This window comes from Balaenoptera physalus, assembly GCF_965194825.1.
Source record: "Balaenoptera physalus genome assembly, chromosome: 6".
NCBI lineage: Eukaryota > Metazoa > Chordata > Mammalia > Artiodactyla > Balaenopteridae > Balaenoptera > Balaenoptera physalus.
The window spans coordinates 130,221,371-130,239,629 of record NC_138885.1 but is presented as its reverse complement, the minus strand read 5'-3'; the positions used below and the strand labels follow the sequence as shown (position 1 = coordinate 130,239,629).

The following is an 18,259-nucleotide window of genomic DNA, read 5'->3' as shown; positions in this document are numbered from 1 at the left end:
AAGGTAGCTGTGAATCCTCAGCTCCTGGCTACTCAGGCATTCATTCTGGTGAAGGGGTCGGTGTGGACGGGAAAGGGGCAGGAGTGGGAGGGCAGCACCAGGGCCCTGGTCGCAGGCCCAAACCCACCCAGAGTAGGTATCTGCTGTTTTCAGCTGCCTTGCATCCATTCCCATTTCCTTTGGTTAAAGGTTACCAAAATTACTGTTTTGTCTCTTCTCTGCTCTCAGCCCTCGCACTTGCGGTAGAGTTGACCCTCACTTCCAAAGATGGTTGTGTAGGCCTAGGCTGGCCAATCAGAGCACTGCATTCCCCTGGGCAGAGCACAGGTTCCAGGAGGGACACAGGACTTAATCAGAGCCCCATCAGAGGCCTTCTCTGCCAGACTTGACTTCGGAGGCTGGGGGGCCGGGGGGCTGTTGCTGGAGCAGCCACCTGGCCACCTTGCTGGCCACGTTGTGGGAAGAGCTTTCCTGAGCATGGAACTGACACGGCAAAGCAGATGCAGAGAAATGGGCTCTGGGGGCGCAGCCGGCACCACTGGAACAAACCACGTCTGGACTGGAACGCTCTTGACTTTTACAGGAGTTAATACACGCTCGTTTTGCTCAGGCCACTTTGGGTTAGATTGTCTGACATTTACAACAAACGGGGGCCTAAGTAATACGCCAGAAAAGGGAGCTAAATATCTTCAGTCAGAGGAGCTGTGTTGACCAGAGGCAGCAGCCCCGGGGTCCCCGGTCCCCTCCGCCGTGCCTGCGGGTCCCTCTCAACCTGATCTGCAGGACGGACCTCAACATGGCCACACCCCACCCTGGAAGTCAGCAGTACTCTTCCCGAGGCTGGCTTCCCAGAGAAGGATCCTGTCAGTCCAGGGTACCCTCTCCCAATCTCCCAGCATCTGTTCAGGAAGGGACATCCTGGGATTGGGAGGTGGAGGGTGGGCTCCGGGATTCCGGGTAACCTGCCTGGCCTCCCCCCCCTCCCCCGCCCAATCCCACTTGCTCCGAGCCTGGCCCCCTCTTAGAGGCAAGCGGGTCACCCAGGTGCTCTGTGCACTCACTCACTTGAGTTCAGGGCTGTCCTCACCCCCCTACTACCTGCCCCCTCCTATCCTCTTGTGTAACTGCTTCAGTGAATTCTCAGCTCCCAACCTCCACCCTCTGCACTCCCCAGGGGACAAAAGTGCGGGGGAAATTAACCACCTCCCTCCCAGCAGCCCTTAACCGATGGGTATATAAACGCCCAGCTTCCCCTCCTTGGGTGAGATTACTCTGATGTTCTGTTTCCCAGTGCTGCCCCAGCAGGATTCAGCTTCATCTGCCCCCAGTGGCCACTGCACCTGTCTTCGCGGTCCCCCCTTTTCTGTTTCACGTCTACTGGTGTTTCCTGGGGTCACCTTGAAGTAAGACCTCTGCCTCGGCCGCTCAGAAGCTAGATGTCCAAACCCACCAGGCAATGGCTGGGTGCAGCTAAGTCACCTGACAGACCACAAGGCTGCAAGCCCGGCACAGGCACATTCCTCCTGCTCCCACTAACTGGGATTACCACCGGATGTAAGTGCAGTTGAGCAGTTATGTTAGGTATTGAATTAAGTTGTCTGATGTCTGCATTTAGAGTGGGAGGATCTGAAATTGTTCTGTGAGTGTGTGCAGAGGAAGTTGCCCCCCTTGGGTGTGTGGCCGCCAACAGGAACAGCAGGGTCCCACCCTGGTTTACCTGGGGCTCACAGAGTCACCCCCAAGTTTACCTCCCTACCCATGTGCCAAGGCCAACCTCTGTGTCTCCGGGTAGAATACGCTAAAGAAACAGAATCCTTTTTTGTTTTGTTCTGTTTTGTTCTATTTTGGTGACAAGAGAGATCCTTGATGGAAAACTGGATCTGTAAGAAAAATAAGGACAGAGCCATGAGCTTAGACAATACTCTATGACCTCAGAATTCTGGTGGCTTTCCAGTTTTATAGCCTCAGGGTGAGGGTTTAACAGCTAAGATCCTCCTGTGGGAAAATAAATTTAGGATTCAAATTTCTTCCATTCATCACGTCCACTCTTCCTTTTGCCCGAACTTGGCCTCTCGGAGACTTTGTTTTTTCCCTTCAGGCTGTAACAAGCTTTTGCAAAGTGCCTGCCATGAGCTGGGTGCCTTCTGTTTCCTCTCCCTTCCCCCAGGGATCCCGGCAGCTAAGACGGAGCCTGGCTTCCCAAACGCCAGGCCATGGTGGTGAGTTTCACTACATTCAGTGCCCAAAAGGAGAGGGGAAGCAGCCCCTTGATTTTAGTGCTGCATCATTCATTGGTGGGATGCAGAGAGAGAGGCTCACCAAGCTTTTGGAAAGAAAATTCTAGAAACATGATTCCCTGGAGAGGAGGCTTTGCCAGTGTCATCAGATGGTTCTTCACGCTCTGGACTGAGAAGGACACCAAACTGCTTGTTTCCCTCCCAGCCGGTCTAAGAACTGAGAGTCTACGAACTCATCCCTCCCCCTACCACCAACACGTGCATGCTCGCTGACGCACAACACCCTCAGGGTGGCTTTCAGGGGCTAAAGCCAGAGAGGTCCCAGGCCAACAGGTCTGCTTTGAAGTTCGTCCTGCACTGGCTGCCATAGCACCTTCTTAAAACACGCTTGCCTGTTGTAGCGGGTGCTGCTGGCTGCTCCCCCCAAATCCACTCGCACACCTGCCTTCCTGGCGGGGGCCCCGTTTGGTTTGATGCTCCCCTCCTTTGTCCACCCTTGTCCGTAGGGGCAGGGTGTGGGAGTAGATCTAGATTGGTCTAATCCAGTCATGAAAATTCACCCCCCCCATGCTATTAATTTGCTTAAGAAGGGGCATGAGGGATGTCCCTGGTGGTCCAGCGGTTAAGACTCCATGCTCCCAGTGAAGGGGGCCCGGGTTCGGTCCCTGGTCAGGGAACTAGATCCCGCATGCACGCCACAGCTAAGTTCCCACACGCCACAACTAAAGATCCTGCGTGCCACAACTAAGACCCGGCGCAGGAAAATAAGTAAATAAATATTAAAAAAAAAAAGAAGAAGGAGCATGAGATCCAATTCAGAGGCATGTCACCCCAATGAGGGGGCAAGTATACCAGGGGAGGGGGATCCTGGGAAGAGTTTCTTAACTCAAGAAGAGACACAAGAAGGAGGTGGCCTCTTCCCTGCTTCTGGTTGTCAGGGTATGAGGATATAATTCTGGGGCTCCTCCAGCCATCTGCCCAGGAGGGGAACTAGTGCGCCCTCCGCTGAGGGTGTCAGAGCCTGAAGGTGGACAAGTCCCCAGGTCTCTGATGACACTGTTGAGTTCACCAGCCCTGACACTTCCTGACTGTTTTGTTATGTGAGATAATCTCCCTATTATAATTTTGAATTAGGTTCGCTGAAATTTGCAGCACCAAGTAATCTAACTCATAATCCACTTGTAAATCAAGTCTTAAAATGCCTTGTGGCATTTGGAAACCTACCAATTCACCCTTTCATTTGACAACTGAATTAAAAAGAGAGACATCAGAGCAATGCCATTGGTAGAACCCCTCCCAGTGTTTACTGGGAAGCACCTTAACCGTGGGAGGTAGGTGAGTTTCATTCAACTGTCAAGCTAAGGAATTTTTCTCTTGAAGCAGTGAAAACCTTTTGCACTTGAAAGGGTCTGCATAGAGAGCGGTGGCTGAGCTTACAGGATGCCTGGGAAGGGGGACCTCAGTGAGCACCAGGGTTGGCCCATCCAGTCAAGAGGCCATGAGACCTGAACCTGGGTGCTGGCTCAGGGTCCTCCCTCTGTTTGCTGTACAAATGGGGATGGGTCCTGGCGCCAGATGGGGAAACACAGGCCTGTCTGTCCACGCTCGGCAGGGAACAGGAGAACAAGCAGAAAGGAGCCGCTGGATCCTTCTGGTCAGAGGTCACAGCTCACCAGCGCCTCCCACTGAGATACACCTCTGTTGCCTTTCCCTACCTGTGGACACTTTTTGACCTGAGCCTACCTGTTCTCCTTACCTCTGGAAACCTCCTGGGATCCCATGTGCTCACCTACACCCAGAGAAGACCCAGAGCAGGTGTCTTCTCTGCAGACACCTTCCTTTACTATCAGACTTCTCAGCGTTGGCTTGACTCCTGGCCCTCTGCTCTATCCATGCTCTCTCCCTATGTCAGCTATTGCTAATGACTCTTCTGTTTACAGCTAAGACCCAGCCTTTCCTGTGAGCTCCCTCTATGCCTCTGCCTACCTGACATCTCCACTTGGTTGTCCAACATCTCAAAATTAACATCAAAACGGAACTCTTGATTTTTATCCCCTCTTGCACGTTGATCCTCTGGCGATGCCACCCCAAACTTGGAGTCATCCTTGAGGCTTCTCTTTTCCTCATTATTTCATCCAATCTCTCAGCCAGACTTGCTGGCTCAACCCCCATAGTATAGCTGTTCACGTTCCCCTCCACAGCCATCACCCTGGTCCAAGCACCGTCTTCGCCTGCCTGGACCAGTGCGAGTGAGTCCTACCTGGTCATTCCCCACCCCTCTGCCCCTTCCCATTTTCTACCCAACAGGCACTGTGATTGTTTTGAAATCTAAACCAGCAGCTTGAGATACTCCCCTCTGAGGGGAGGATGAATGAGTTTATATACGTAAAACACCCAGAAGTGTACCTGTGTAAGCATTTGCTATTGCCTTGCTTCAGGGGCTGCCCACCACCTCTAGAATACAAAGTTCCAAGAGCCTGCCTGACCTTGGTCTCCCCAAAAGTGGCATCCTGACCCCCCAACTCTAGCCATACTGGCACCAGGATGGCCCCCAAACATGTTAAGAGTCCTTCCTGCCTCGGGGCTACTGGGTTTGCTGTTCCTGCTGCACAGAACACTTTCCCCCCAGATTTGCACAGTCTGGCTCCTTCTGCCACATGTGCCTCAGTTCAGAGAGGCCTTTGCAGACCAGCCTGGCTCCAGCAGCGGCCCCTCCTGGTCACCCAACCCCTCTCTGCCCTTTATCAGATCAACTTTATATTTTTATTTCCTTGATAAAATTTACCACCAAATCAAGTGATCCTGTTCATTCACTGACTTGTCTGTGTCCACTAGAATGTAGGCTCCCAGGGAAGGGCTGCTTCCTGTCCTGGTACAAGGTAGGTGCCCAAGAAATATTTAATGAATGAATGCATTATTTAATTACCAAACTCTCTCTCCCATCTGGACTCTGCCGCCTTCTGGCTTGGATGTCAGATGTCTACATCTGAGTTATCACCTCTGCTCCCTTTGCCTGGGAGCCTTGGCTGGCTTAGATCCACAGACTTTACTAGACCTCAAAGCCTTAAGCCTAGCCTGGGTGTGTTGATGGACTTGGCCATCCACTCACCACTGTGTCGTCACGTCTCAGAGCACCTAGTGTGGTGCTGGGCACACGATTAGTACTGATACGTGACAGCTGAGGTGACCCACTTACATAGCTACCCAGGGGGGTATGTGGGGGACCCTGGGGAGTCGGGGTGGGAAATACCATGGCGACCAGTGTCTAGGAACGGCGGCTAAAACTTCTGGGCTTCCAGAAGATGCTTCCCTGACCCCTGCTGGTGGTGTCTTCATCAGACCCTCAGGCCCACAGCATCCACTGAATGACATGGGAGGTGACACCGCAGCCTGGCCTTGGCACGTCTGGAAGAAGTGGGGCCCTGCACATCTTAAGCACCCGGATGCCAATTAGCATTGATCCCAATGCTGGTTCCAAAACAGTCTCCAGAAGAGCGATTTGACAAAAGCAGATGGTCACATGAGGAAAAGCCACCTCATCAGAATCACCAGGCACGGGCTCTGGGGCTTGGGAAGGACCCTGTTTCAGGCCACTGCACGGGGCAGGGGTGCTGGCATAGTCTCCCTCTTCTCCAGGGAAACAAGGTGCCATGGGACAGAAGAGAGAGGGTCTGTCCCCGGGAGGACCCGCCTATCCTAACCCTGCATCAGGAAAGGGGCCTGCCCTAGGGAGACAGAGGAGCCATCCCTCAGAGCAGAAGAGGCAGAGCTGCGTGAAGTCTGCACGCTGCGTGGTTTGTAAGTGATGTCAGTGATGCCAGGGCCCCAAAACAAGCCCCCCCGCAACTGCTGGCAACACACACGCAGCTTTGGGGGATGGAGTGAAGACTGGATTCAGTCTCTGGGGAGCCTCTGTAACTTTGCAGACTCTCGGTTATTCCTGGGGAAATGACCTACTCCAGGCCCAGGGCAGGATTCCATTCCACTCCTCCCACCCACCCCCTGCCTCCTTCACTTCCCCTCCTCCTCCTCCACTGTCTCCTCCCACCCCCCAGGGCTCAGGACTGTGTGAACTACAGTGTGGGTGAGACACGCACCCCCCCTCGTGGACACTGAGACACTTCGGGTGGCACTGGACACGGAGTTCAACAATGTGGAATCACGGCCCATTCCCGTTATCTTTCAACCCTCCGGTTAAGGAGGGTCTTAGCGTGGAGCTGGCCAGTGTTAACATCCAACACTTGTCAAGTATCTTTGAACACACAGGGCACTGACGTCAAAGCTGAGACTTTTTCAGGCACCCTATCAGCCAGAATTCCATGACATTTCGTTTTTATGGTATTTATATTTACTGTGAGTCTTTTTTATGGCAAAGGATAGGATTTTCCATTTATGGCCAGTTTGAAAATAAATGCATTTAAGTTAAAAAGGAAGCTAATTTAAAGAAAATAAGTGATCGATCCCAAAACATAGCTTGACTATATTTTGACTTCTAGTTTACTATTTTCCCATCTACTAACATTAATGATTTTAGGTTTTAATAAAACTAGTGTTTGTGGGGATCATTTTGTAATGTATAGAAATAGCGAATCACTATGTTGTGCACCATAACACACAGTATTGTAGGTTAATAATACTTCAAAACATATATTAAAAAAATCATATTCCAGATGTCAAAGGTCAATAAAGTTTGGGGAATACTGAGTTAAAAAATGATGATGGTGATGTCGCTGCTATGTTGAGGGCCTGTTCTGTGCCAGGCCCTATGCTAAGTGTTTCACATGCATTTTTTTTACCCAGTTCCCCCCCACCCCAAGTGAGAGCTGTAGCATTATTATCTCCATTTAACAACAAAATGAGGCATCAGGAGTTAAGGGAGTTGCCCAGGCCCCAGAGATACTGGGTGTTGAAGGGGGATCTGATCCCAAGGCTTCCTGCCTCCGGAACCCGAGCTCACACCAGTGGGCTCTGCGGGAAGGAGACTCTAAGACAAAACGCTTGAGCTTGGGCGCCATCTTCACACCGCCAGTCGCCACCATCTACCCAACCCGTGACCAGGCCCTGCAGGGCTGCGCATCCCCTCACTTGATCCTCACAACCATTGCCCTTGGAGGTAGCTGTTATTCTCCCCATTTTAGAGATGTTACTGACTCTCACAGAAGTCAAGTAATGTGGCCCCGAACACCCAGCGACCAGGCAGCAGAGTCAAGGCTAGAACCTACGGCTCTAACTCCAAAGCCAGCGTTTTTCCAGCGACCACCACCTCCATGACGATAACAGTAACAAGACTCCCCAAGCTGGCCAGCTCTCTGCCCTCCAAGCACCTTGTCTCGTACTCGTCTCATACTCCCAACGATCTCAAGAGGAAGGCGCTATGATCTTCCCTATGTACAGATGAGGAAACTGAGGATTTCAACTGCTGTGGAATTTTGTGAAGCTTAAGGTGCTTCTCTGCTCTTTCATGAACGTCCCAGGATCAGGCAGCAGAGCCCTTGAGGAGATGGTGAGCTCTTACTGGAGTTTATTTTCCGGGCTGGGCTTCTGAGGTACCTTGAGCCTCTATTCCCACCACACGCCCTGCTGTGGCTGCTGGAGGCCTGGGGTGGGTTGAAATGCTCCCATTACCCCCTGTCCCACCCCCATCACCACTTGTTAGGCGTTCACCGCGTGTGGACTTGACAATGGGGACAATTGGTACCCGCCCAGATCCCCTCTCTGGGCTGGCACATCCATCGCCCAGCTCCTGTGATTATGAATGTTGGTTAAAGGCTCAGAGCTGCTTCCTTCCTCAGGGACTTGTCCTCAGCCAAACGGGAGCCACTTTTTCACAAAGACACGTACTCCCCACCTCACCCTGTAGCCAATGACTGACTCACAGACGGGCATGAAAGGCCAACCCTCTTGTCTCACGGTGAGACCAACGCTGGGTGTAATTCACCCTCCAGAGCTCCCCAGGACGGGGCTAAGTGGACTTCAGCTGAGGCCTTGTCCTTGCTCCACTCCTTCCCCTCCCTCTCTTGCCTCCCTCACTGTTTTTCCTTCACTAAATCCTGTGCACACAAATCCCTGTCTCAGGCTCTGCTTCTAGGGAGACAGGGGAGGATTGAAGATGTTGTGGAAGGCATGCTCCCTGCGCTCAAGGATCTTGCAATGCAGCGTGGAGACAGGACACATATGTACATAAAAATCATCCGCAGTATGGGATGGAATAGGCTGGAGAAAACAGTAATAACAAAGATGGGAGAAAGGCTCCACGGAACATGAAGTTCACAAAGGATAGGTAGGGCTGGAAATGGTGGGACAGGCAGGGAGAAAGTTGGGAGGAAAGGCTCTGAGACGTGCAGGACCCTCTGCCCCCGCCTCTCCCATCTCCTCCTATCTGGTGTCCACGACTACGGGAACCAACCCCAGGCCAGAGGAGAGGTGGGAAACTCTGTTTTGAAGATCCCAGCAATGGGTCTAGCATTGTCCACGAGTGTCCAGGGCTGCCTGAGAGAGAAGTGCCAGTGGACCCTGAGGCCAGAAACAAGTCACTCAGTCCTCAAGCTTCCCCTGAGAGGCTGGGGGCTTCGTCCACCCCTAGAGACCTCCTCCATTCAGAGAAGAGACAGACATTCCATCAGCCCTGCGCTGCAGGGATGGTGAGTGAGTGGGCTTGAGGACCACTCTGCAAAGGGCTGTGGGCACGAAGGGGGTCCACGTACCTGCTGGACCGCAGGCCTGGGGACTTGTTCACAAGGATTCAGTGATGTAGTAGGCAGCTCCCAGGGCTCCCAGAGCCACAGCAACAGTCCCGAGGGCTCGGAGCACGCGAATTACGATGAGTGGAATGTTTACTTGCAGGTCTTCTGCAAAGCAAAGCAGAAAGCCCACAGGTTGGGGGGCAGCTGGGATTTAGTGCCTGTCTATATGCAGGGGAAAGTGGAAATTGTGGGGTCCCCTCAGGATCACAGGAATGTCCATCTTCCCCTATGGCTCCTCCTCTCAAGGGAACACAACTCCCTGCACCCCTCCCAATACAGCTCTACCACAGGACCCCCCAGGATCCGAGGATGGGCTGGCCTGGGATGCCAGCTCCCCTGGACACTCAGAGAGAAGGTGACAAAGGTAGTCAAGGCTGCCGTGTGCCAGGCCCTGTGCTAAACACCTCACACCCAGTGTCCTCCTCAAGCTTCACAACCATCCCGTGAAGTAGTCCTACCATGTAGCTCTATTCTGGGGCTGAGGCATCTGAGGAAACCACATACTACACCTACCACAAAGGTGGTGGAAAAGGAAAGTATATGATTATGCTAATAATTGTGAGGAAGGCTTTCACAAAATGCAATATCCATTTGGACAAAAATCCTACTAAAGCAGGGATTCTTATCTAATGTGAATGTGTACTTAAAGCCCAGAGTCAACATTACACTCCACAGAGAAATGTAAAGATTACGGAAGCAGGCGTAAACTGGAGCAGAAGTAGGACTGCATGTCTTATGCGGGCCAGAATGGACTCTGCCCCTCCCCCACACTTTCCTATTTCTGAGCCTTGCCTTGTGCCTTTTCCTCCGCCTGGAACGCTCTCCCTTTAAAATAGGCCATAGAGGATCCTAAAATCCTTTTAGATTCAGCTCAGTTACAACTGCTACTACAATGTCTACCTGGACCCCAGCTCAGGAGTGAAGCTCTTTGAACATCTCCTATAGGACACGTATCACTTCCTGGCCTGCACCTTAGTTTCTAAGTGTACATATCTTAGCTTACCATGTGGGCTGCACAATTTTTAAGGGTAAAGTTCCCTCCCAGTGCCTAGTATCCTATGCAGAGTAGGTTTGCCTACTTGCTGGTTTATGAATCCATGGCACCACATGGCACTAAATGGACGGAAGCACTAAGTGTGTGGAAGGACAGCTGATCATGGTGAGTGGGGGGCAGGCCCTTCCTTGGCGGGACTTACCAGGCAGTACGGTATTTTTAGCTCTGGCATGTTCTCCCAACACACCTGGGTATCTGTTTGCCTCTCTTCATATGCCTGAGAGTTGGTGCTTTTCACGAACATACAAGAGAGGGGGTTTGGTGGGGCAGGGGCTGGGAAGAGGAGCCGGATGGGGATGGAGGACAGGTGGGCTCAGCTTCTGGGCTGGGAGATGCCCAGGCGGAAGGCCTCTTCTGTGGGCATTTGTGAGACCTGAGTATAAGTGGAGCTGCCCTGGGGCCCAGAGCTGGGGGTAGGCGGAGGCGCCTCTCCAGCCCTTGCGTGTAGCCCTGCGCCACCGGAAAAGGTGAGGGACATCTTCAGTCCAGTTCCCTCAACAGGGGTCTTCCCACGAGAGGAAGCGGCGGCCACCTGGTGGCTTCGTGGGAGAGGAAGAGAAGGGCAGATGCTGCAGGCGATGTTGTGTGGGCCTCCGGGTCACGGACAGACCCCTGTGGGGCTGCCAGGAACAGCCCGAGACCCACTGAAGGGGATAGAGGTCTTCCTGGCACCAAGGGGTATGTGATTTACACCCATATTTATATCTCTAAATTCCAGGCGGCGTTCATGTGTGGGTCAGGAGCCGGAAGCGTTGGGCTATGGCTCAGGCTGCGGAAGGAGGTGGTGGCCTGAGGGAGCGTTAATCACTAAGCTTCTGAGCGACAGGGACTTCAGGATGGACTGCGGGGGAGCGTGCTGTGAGCAAGGAGGCTGTCTATGGAGCGAAGAAAAATGAACCCCAAAGAAGCCATGCCCGGTAAGGAAGGAAGTCGTCACCTCTCCGTGCAAGTGGGGTACCTGGGTCTGGACTGGTCAGAAAGGCCCGGGTGCCGACCCCCAGGACGTGGCTTTCCTTTGGGCCTGGGAGTCCCGAGAGGAAGAAGTTACACACGGCTGCTAATATGGTGCGTGCCCCGAGGGCCCAGCCCCCCACGCGCTCCAGGACCTGTAGAAGGTGAGGAAGTTTGGGAATCTTCTCCCTGGCATGGTTGGCCAGGCCCGGGGCAGAAGGACATCGAAGATGCGGCTATGGCACAGGCCCAGACGGCACCAGCAAGCAGAGCTGCCGGGGCAAGCGGAACAGGAACAGAAGGGGCGCGGGCCCGCTGGCGTCACAGGCCCTGCTGGACGGAGAAGGAGAGAGGTGAGGGGCCCACTGCCCGCGGGACGTGTCCACACCAGGAGCGGCTTGTGCAGAGCAGAGAGGACCGACTGCCTGGGGAACCAGCTGTCTGCTAGACTGGTGCTACCTGGGAATAATACGAAGAACACCGATGTAACAGCTGACACCTGTACAGTGTTCTATAAGGCACTATCCATCTCATTCAGTCATCAGAACAACCCTGTGAAAAGGAATACGGTTATTCTCAGCTTACAGATACGGAAACCAAGGCTCAAAGAATATGAGATGTGCTCTGATAGCAAGATGATTGAAGAAGTGGGTTTCAACGCAGGATTTCTAACTCAATTCTGTGCTCTTTCCGTGGAATTCACAGGAAGGGACGGCAGCAGGTGACTGTCCATCCTAGGAGAAGTGGCACTGAGATTCCTGCAACTGGAGCGGCCATGTTCCATTTTTCTGGGGCTCTCGGATTCATCCAGAAGACAACTGCTACTCCAGTGGACAGTCTTTGAAATACTTTCCCAAGCTCACCTCCCATTGCTGTCCTGGGCTGTGGATCCCAGAGGAACTTGGAGAGTTAATAATTGGTTTTGCCTGTGTGAGTTCCCTTGACACACTCCAATGCTCATTTGGACTCTGGCTACCCAAGAAGATGGGGGACCGCTTTCCATTGGACAGCCATTCCATTTTCAGAGAGAGCTAACTGTTGGATATTTTTTAACACTGAGCAGAAATCTGCCTTCTACAGTGTTTTCCAAGGGTAAGTTGCCAGATTTAGCAAATAAAAATACAGGACGCCCGTGCAATATTCATAACACACTTATTATACTAAAAAATTATTTGTTGTTTATCTGAGATTCAAATTTGACCGGGTGGCCTGTATTTTATCTGGCAACCCTATCCAGGGACCCTAGTCAGACATCTGAGGACAACATGGAACAAATCTACTCACATCTTCCAGCTGGCAGACATATCCTCCAATTCCCTCAACTGACTCTCATACACCAGAATGTTCTTGCCTCCCCCCACCCTTCTCATCACCCCAACCTGGACTATCTTCCTTGGACTGGATCGCTGGGCATCTTTTACGGCACACAAATGGCCCGATGAGGACAGAGTAAAGCGGTATGACCACCTCCCTTGTCCTTAACTGTATTCTTCTACTAATGCAGCCTTGGTGTTTATTTTTTAGCAGCCACGTGGGACTTCTGACTCCCAATGAGCTAGTATTACCACCGAGCCACGCTGAATGTTAATATGTTTGCGTGGCTGTCTTCAGAGAGACTCAGTATGGTGAGGAATGACAAAACCCAGGAATCCTGGTCTCCTGGGTAAAAAAACAAAACCCAAAGCCCTCGCACTCCCCACGCACTGTTCCAGAACACACGTTAACCATGAATCACTACCCAATAAGAAAAGTATCAGCCTCTGGGGCAGCCCTGGGACTCCATCAGCAGGAAGGCTAGAACCACTCGAGCACGCAGGCTGCCCACCTGTTTTCCTGGATCGAGGGGATGCTTTTGTGTCAGTGTCCGCAGACACGACGCCCCGAGCCGAGCGTCTGAGTTCGGGAGCCGGGAGAGCCTGGGGCACAGGCTGCGGGGCGGTGGATTCACTGCGGGGCTGTGAGGTGACTCCAGAGCTGGTTGGCTGCGGGGTGGGTCCCCGGCTGGACGGCTGCAAGGTGGGCCGGGGGCTGGGCGGCTGCGGGCTGGATCTGGAGATGGGCTGCTGTGAACTGGACTCCGAGCTCTGCTGCTGAGGGCTGGATTCGGAGCTGGCGCGCTGGCGCCTGGCCTCTGACTTCTGCCTCTTGCCCTTCTTCATGGCGGGTCCTCCTCGCCTAAACGTGCGCCTACATGGAGCTGCCTAACCTCCTGGCTCCCTCCCCGAGGGGCCGTGTGCCCCTGCCCTGCGGGGAGGCTCTGGCATCCCTCTGAGCCCAGGGCCCACAGGGAACGGTCACCCACACCCCTCCTGTGAGGTCACAAAAGCCAGGGTGGCTCCCACGGCAGGGTGCTGGGGACAGTCTTCTCTGCCGACACCACCCTGCTTGTCCTCCCTCCTCCTCGGCTCCTGGGGATGGGTGGAGGGCAGCTGCCGTGCCCCTCACGGACCTGGGCACCTGGTGAACGCTGGCCTCGGGGCCTGTGGAAACCTGGACGCCCACGATTCTGCCCCCCGAGCGCCTCCTTCAGGCACCTGCTTGCTGGTGTGTTCCTAGGTCCCTGTGCGCTGTTCCCCTTTAAGACACCCTGGCTGTGAGGCCCGCTCAGTCACTGGTTTTCACATACCCCCTGAAAACAAACAAACGGACAAACAAGCAACTTCACCATGCATTTTGTGAGTTTTAGGTAACTGAAGATTTGGGGGTCCGTGGAAGGCCCACAGTCTTCTGCTATGTCAGTTGTCCCCGCCCAAGATTATCCTATACAGAGCGGCTTCCCCCTTCTCCCAAAGCCGGCCCTCCCCGCTATGGGAAAGGGCTGGGGGGGGGGTTCCCCAACTTTGATAAGAACCATCGTAATTGGCAAAAGAATTTCCCCTAAAAACATAAGAGCTGTTTGGAAAACTAAACTTCTGAAACTCACTACACTGACAACGGCAGACCACCTCTCAAAGTCCCAACTTGTCCTGCCAATTAGGGGACTGTGCCTCTTCCTCGAAGTTAACAATGTGATTTTCATTGTAGGAAAGAAGAGGAAATAGCATTTTAAAAAGATAACCTTAAACTTCACACTTTGACTGCAACATAGAACGTGTTCACATTAGGAGACTCCGCCTCCACCATTAACGCACCACTAGGTGGGTGCGGTTTCGACTGAACCCCTGGAACCTGGGGCCTGATACTCTTGCCCCAGCACACGGTTTAGGGCAGACCTACCTAGGAGGAGCCTTCACCTAAGGCCAGACCTGACGTGAGATATAAAATGGATAGGAAGTATTTTAAGGATTTTAGAGCCTGAAAAGACCTTAATGATTCTCTTTTTTGCAGGAGAGAAACTGAGGTTCAGAGAAGTTAAATTACCTTCCCAGGGTCACACAGCTGGTTGGAGGCACCGACAAGGCTAAAGTCCCATTCGGGGCTCTTTCTTTTCATGACTCCAGAAGGCAATAGGGAGTCAGATAATTATACAAGCCTTAAAATTAATGAATTTTAAAACCCCTTGATAGGACTGAAGAAAACAAAGGCATGAAGGATTAGGAATGAAAGGAAGCTCAGATCAGAGAAGGTGGGTTGAATTTGGTTGACCCTTGGCGTGTGGATGTTCACGGAACAAGTGAGTCTACAAGAAGGTGGTAATTCCCTGAAGTCAAGAGCAATGGATCCCTCGGCGGGGGATTCAGTTTAGAATCAGAGAGACTGGAAACCTCAGTCAGGAACACTGTCCAGATTTAGCAGACAGGTCAGGAACTCCTAAGGCATTTATGTCTGCAAAATTCGATTTTCAGGCACCAACGGGCTTTTGACCGAGGGCCGCAACCTGGTTTAAACCAGGGTTTCTCAACCTCAGCCCTACTGATATTTTGGGTCAGATAATTCTTTCTTGTGAGGCCGTCCTTCACTGGAATTGGTTTAGTAGCATCCCTGGCCTCTGCCCACTAGATGACAGTAGAACTACCCCTCCCCCCAAGTTGCGACAACCCAAAATGTCTACTGACATTGCTAAATGTCCCCAGGATGTTGTGTGCTTGTGTGTGTGTGTGTGTGTGTGTGTGTGTGTGTGTGTGAGAGAGAGAGAGAGAGAGAAATTGCCCCAGGTTGAGCACCACTGGTTTAAATGAATTAGAGAGGGGCAGACATATATGGGTAGGATTTCCTGGTAGCAATGAAAGAAACATTCCATTTCACACCAAGGAGCCAAACAGGACACAGATAACAAATCCCTGTTCCCCGGGAGAGCGATGAAGGAAACACAGAGGGTCAGGCTTCGGGAGGAGTGGGGAGTTTTTCCATGACCGTGGAGGAAATAGCAAGCGTGATCCCAAGAAGCAGAGAGACGGCACTTGTGGAGTGAGAGGTTGTCCCAGAAGGATGAGGAAGAATGGCGCTGCGATAGTTTTTGCTAAAATATTTTCCCCTCTGCCTTCTGGCTTGAGCACACATTTCAAGCCCGGAAGTCTGACACCTCTATAACACAGTCACGGTTCACTGTCCCAGGCTTATCGGCCACCTTGCTGCTACCGTGTCCACCTCCAGCCGACCGTGAGCACCAGAGGTCTGGTGAACACGCCTCACTTTCCTGCATTTGTGGAAGCCCTTTCCCCTCCATCAAGCCCCTCTCCCTCTCTGTCAGAACACTTCCCATCATCAAGATTCACCTCAAGTGGACCCATCTCCTCATAAAAAGCCTTTCTGTAGATCCCCAACTGGAAGCAATCTCTCCCTCCCTGGGCCCCAGATCACATCCTACGTGGGGTTAGAATGATTTCTATCCTCGTCTTCTCTAGGGCCAAAGTCCAGAGAAGGGGCTCAATGCGAGCTGCTTGAAGGTGACGGTGGGAGGACAAGGAACACGGGGGATAGTTGAAGGCAGGCTGGGTGTGGCCGATGGGGGACAAGGCACCTTGGAGCTGCATCACGAACGGCTTGTTTGCAAAGATGGACCGGGATTTTCTGGACTTGCCTGAGGATCATGGTTGGAACAGACCCCAGGCAAGGGGCTTTCGGAAGCAGGAAAGCCAGCCATGGGAAGACCTCATGGACTATTTAGGAGAGCAAGAAGAATGAGTCTAGAGGGCTGCAAAGCTAGGTAGTCAGGATGCGGGCCTGACCAGAGGGTCCCTGGTAGTTCTCGCCCTCTGGATGCATCCTGGGCACCCAGAACAAGCAGTCACCGTTTGTCCTGAAACTAGCATCTTAGATCTGGATGGCACCACAGACAGCAACTGACCCTTCACCCCCACGTGTCAGAAGGGCAGCTAATCGGCGGAGGAGACAACGTGCTCTGGTCACCAGCAGAAGGGTGTCAGAGCCTCCAGGCAGCGGGCTTTGGACTACCGAGCCTAGAGCACTTCCTTCTTCCCAACTGTTGCCCCTGCAAGGGCTCTGGGCAGCAGAGGCACTTGGTGCTCATTTAAGAGCTGGCCGGTGGCCCAGGGCCCTCAGACCCACAGATTAACCCGCTGGGGCCACAGGCCTGGATTCCTTGACGGGAAGGGTCTCAAGGGCTGTGGCGAAGAATCCTGCATTGGGGGTGAGGCGCGCGGGGGACCGGGGCTTCTCCAACACAGCGCCTTCCTTAGAGGGTTGTGAGGATTAGTCGTGAAAAGCCCTTAGAACAGTGCCTGGCTCACCATAGGCATGCTTTTTATGGTAGTGGCGATTCCTTGGAGGAGAAGACTAAGGAACCAAGCAAGGAACAGTGGACGTGGAGAGGAGGGGGTGGGGCCGGGAACTACAAACTCCCGAATCTGGACCTTAGAAAAGCTTGACTGGGAGCAGTGGGCAAGCCTGAAGGGAGTCGGGTGGATTGGTGGGAGGTTTAACTACACATGAAGTGAATTCGAACACTTTTGACCGGAGATTACCCCAGCGAGACACCTGGGGCGAGAAATCTAGTTCATATTGACCCAAAACGGAGTTAAGTGGAGGCGCTAGGAGAGGGACTGCGACACTGGGGGTCTGTCTACTACTTGGGACCAGCAGGGTCAGGGAACTCCCTCTGTATTAGAAGTTTCCCACCCGGGGACGCCCGTGGCAACCTGGCGTTCCCGGCCCCCGCCCTCGGGCCCCTCACCATCGTCTGGGTCGCCCGATCCACTAGGGGGACGCAGCCCGGCGACGCGCCCTTGTGCGCTCCGCTGGCGGCGAGCTGGAGGTCCAGGGTGCCCTCGGGGCGGCTGGGGCAGAACACGGCCGTGTGCACCTCCACGGAGGCGCTGTGCGGGGCGAAGGCGCTGCAGAGCAGGGTCTCCATGCGGCGGCGCGCTTCGGCTGCCTCGTCGCGCCGGGGCTGCACGACGATCCCGACGAGCGCGGCGGGCGGGCGGCGGTCCTGGTCGCGCACCTGCTGCAGGAGCAGCTGCAGCCGCGGCAGCTGAGAGCGCAGCGCGGACGCGCGGCGCAACGCCAGGAGCAGCCGCGCGCGGGGCGAGGGCGCCGCCGGCGGCTGCCTAGGGTCTTGGCAGTCCGACGCCGCGTCCTCCGCCAGCCCGGAGCCGGGGTTCCCAGCCGGAGCCGGAGCCGCAGCCCGAGCCGCCTCGCACTTGCGCTCTTGCGAGTCCCCAGCCTTGCGCCGGTCGCAGGGCTGCTTCTGCGTGCAGCGCTTGGACTTGGCGGCTGGGCAATCGGCGCACCTCCACGAGCTGTCTCCGGGAGCGCTTGAACCACCGCCTGGCTCAGATGCTGGAGCTGCTGTGGCCGCTCGTGGCTCGGATGGATGAGGGCCGAGAGGGCTGATCGGTCGGGCCCTGCTCCAGAATGTTCTGCAGGGTCACACAGCACTCATCCTGCTTCCAGAGCTCGCCCAGCAGCACTACCTGGCCGTGGCCCTCGATGGTCTGGGTGAGGGCCTGTTGCTGCGGCTCGGCCTTCCCGTCCCCTGGGGCCCTGGAGGGCTGGGCCCCGGGTTCCATGTCCGGTCCGGCTCTCTTGCCCCTCTGGGCCCGGGCCTCCCATGGCCAAGGGAAAAGCTGCCCTTCCCTGGAGGATGTCACAATACCCCTGCGCCCTACCTCTTCCTGCCGTGACCAAGGGCCTCTGCCCCCTATTCCTTGGAAATCTTCCAACACAGGGAAGTTGCTGTGGGTGCCAGTGTAACGCTGGCAGTGGTTAGTTTCGCTGTCATTTTGTGTGTCTTTGGTGTCAAAAGGACAAATCCCTTTATCCCAGGGATGGATCGTTATGCCCAAGCCTCCAAGTAAAATGGATTTTTGGGCACTCAGGGCATTTAAAAAGCAGTGGGCCCGGATGCTCACTGTGCCTGGGAAGTTTGAAAG

The 18,259-nt window shown here is 54.0% G+C and overlaps 1 protein-coding gene across 4 annotated transcripts; it reads right to left on the bottom strand.

Annotated features, from left to right (window-relative positions):
* Positions 1–491: 491 nt before the first annotated feature.
* On the bottom strand, positions 492–17,102 carry SPATA3 (spermatogenesis associated 3). 4 transcript variants are annotated; one of them, XM_082466467.1, is made up of 5 exons: positions 17,059–17,102; positions 12,811–13,614; positions 11,141–11,318; positions 8,942–9,085; positions 492–1,880 (listed from the first exon to the last, which is right to left on the bottom strand). In XM_082466467.1, the coding sequence occupies exons 2-4, from the start codon at positions 13,142–13,144 to the stop codon at positions 8,980–8,982; spliced, it is 618 nt and encodes a 205-aa protein (XP_082322593.1). In that variant the 5' UTR covers positions 13,145–13,614; positions 17,059–17,102; the 3' UTR covers positions 492–1,880; positions 8,942–8,979. The 4 variants fall into 4 exon arrangements, with proteins under 4 accessions (XP_082322593.1, XP_082322594.1, XP_082322595.1 ...); XM_082466468.1 differs by having other exon boundaries at positions 11,141–11,315; XM_082466470.1 differs by lacking the exon at positions 492–1,880 and adding an exon at positions 9,439–9,489 and having other exon boundaries at positions 8,998–9,085.
* Between the last annotated feature and the right edge of the window lie 1,157 nt (positions 17,103–18,259).

Coding starts and splice junctions, on each gene's coding strand:
- SPATA3 (XM_082466467.1), bottom strand. CDS start 13,144: ATGAAGAAGGGCAAGAGGCAGAAGTCAGAGGCCAGGCGCCAGCGCGCC. Junction 11,319..12,810: donor CCCTCGATCCAGGAAAACAG/GTGGGCAGCCTG, acceptor TTCTCCGTCCAG/CAGGGCCTGTGACGCCAGCG. Junction 9,086..11,140: donor AACTTCCTCACCTTCTACAG/GTCCTGGAGCGC, acceptor TTTGCTTTGCAG/AAGACCTGCAAGTAAACATT.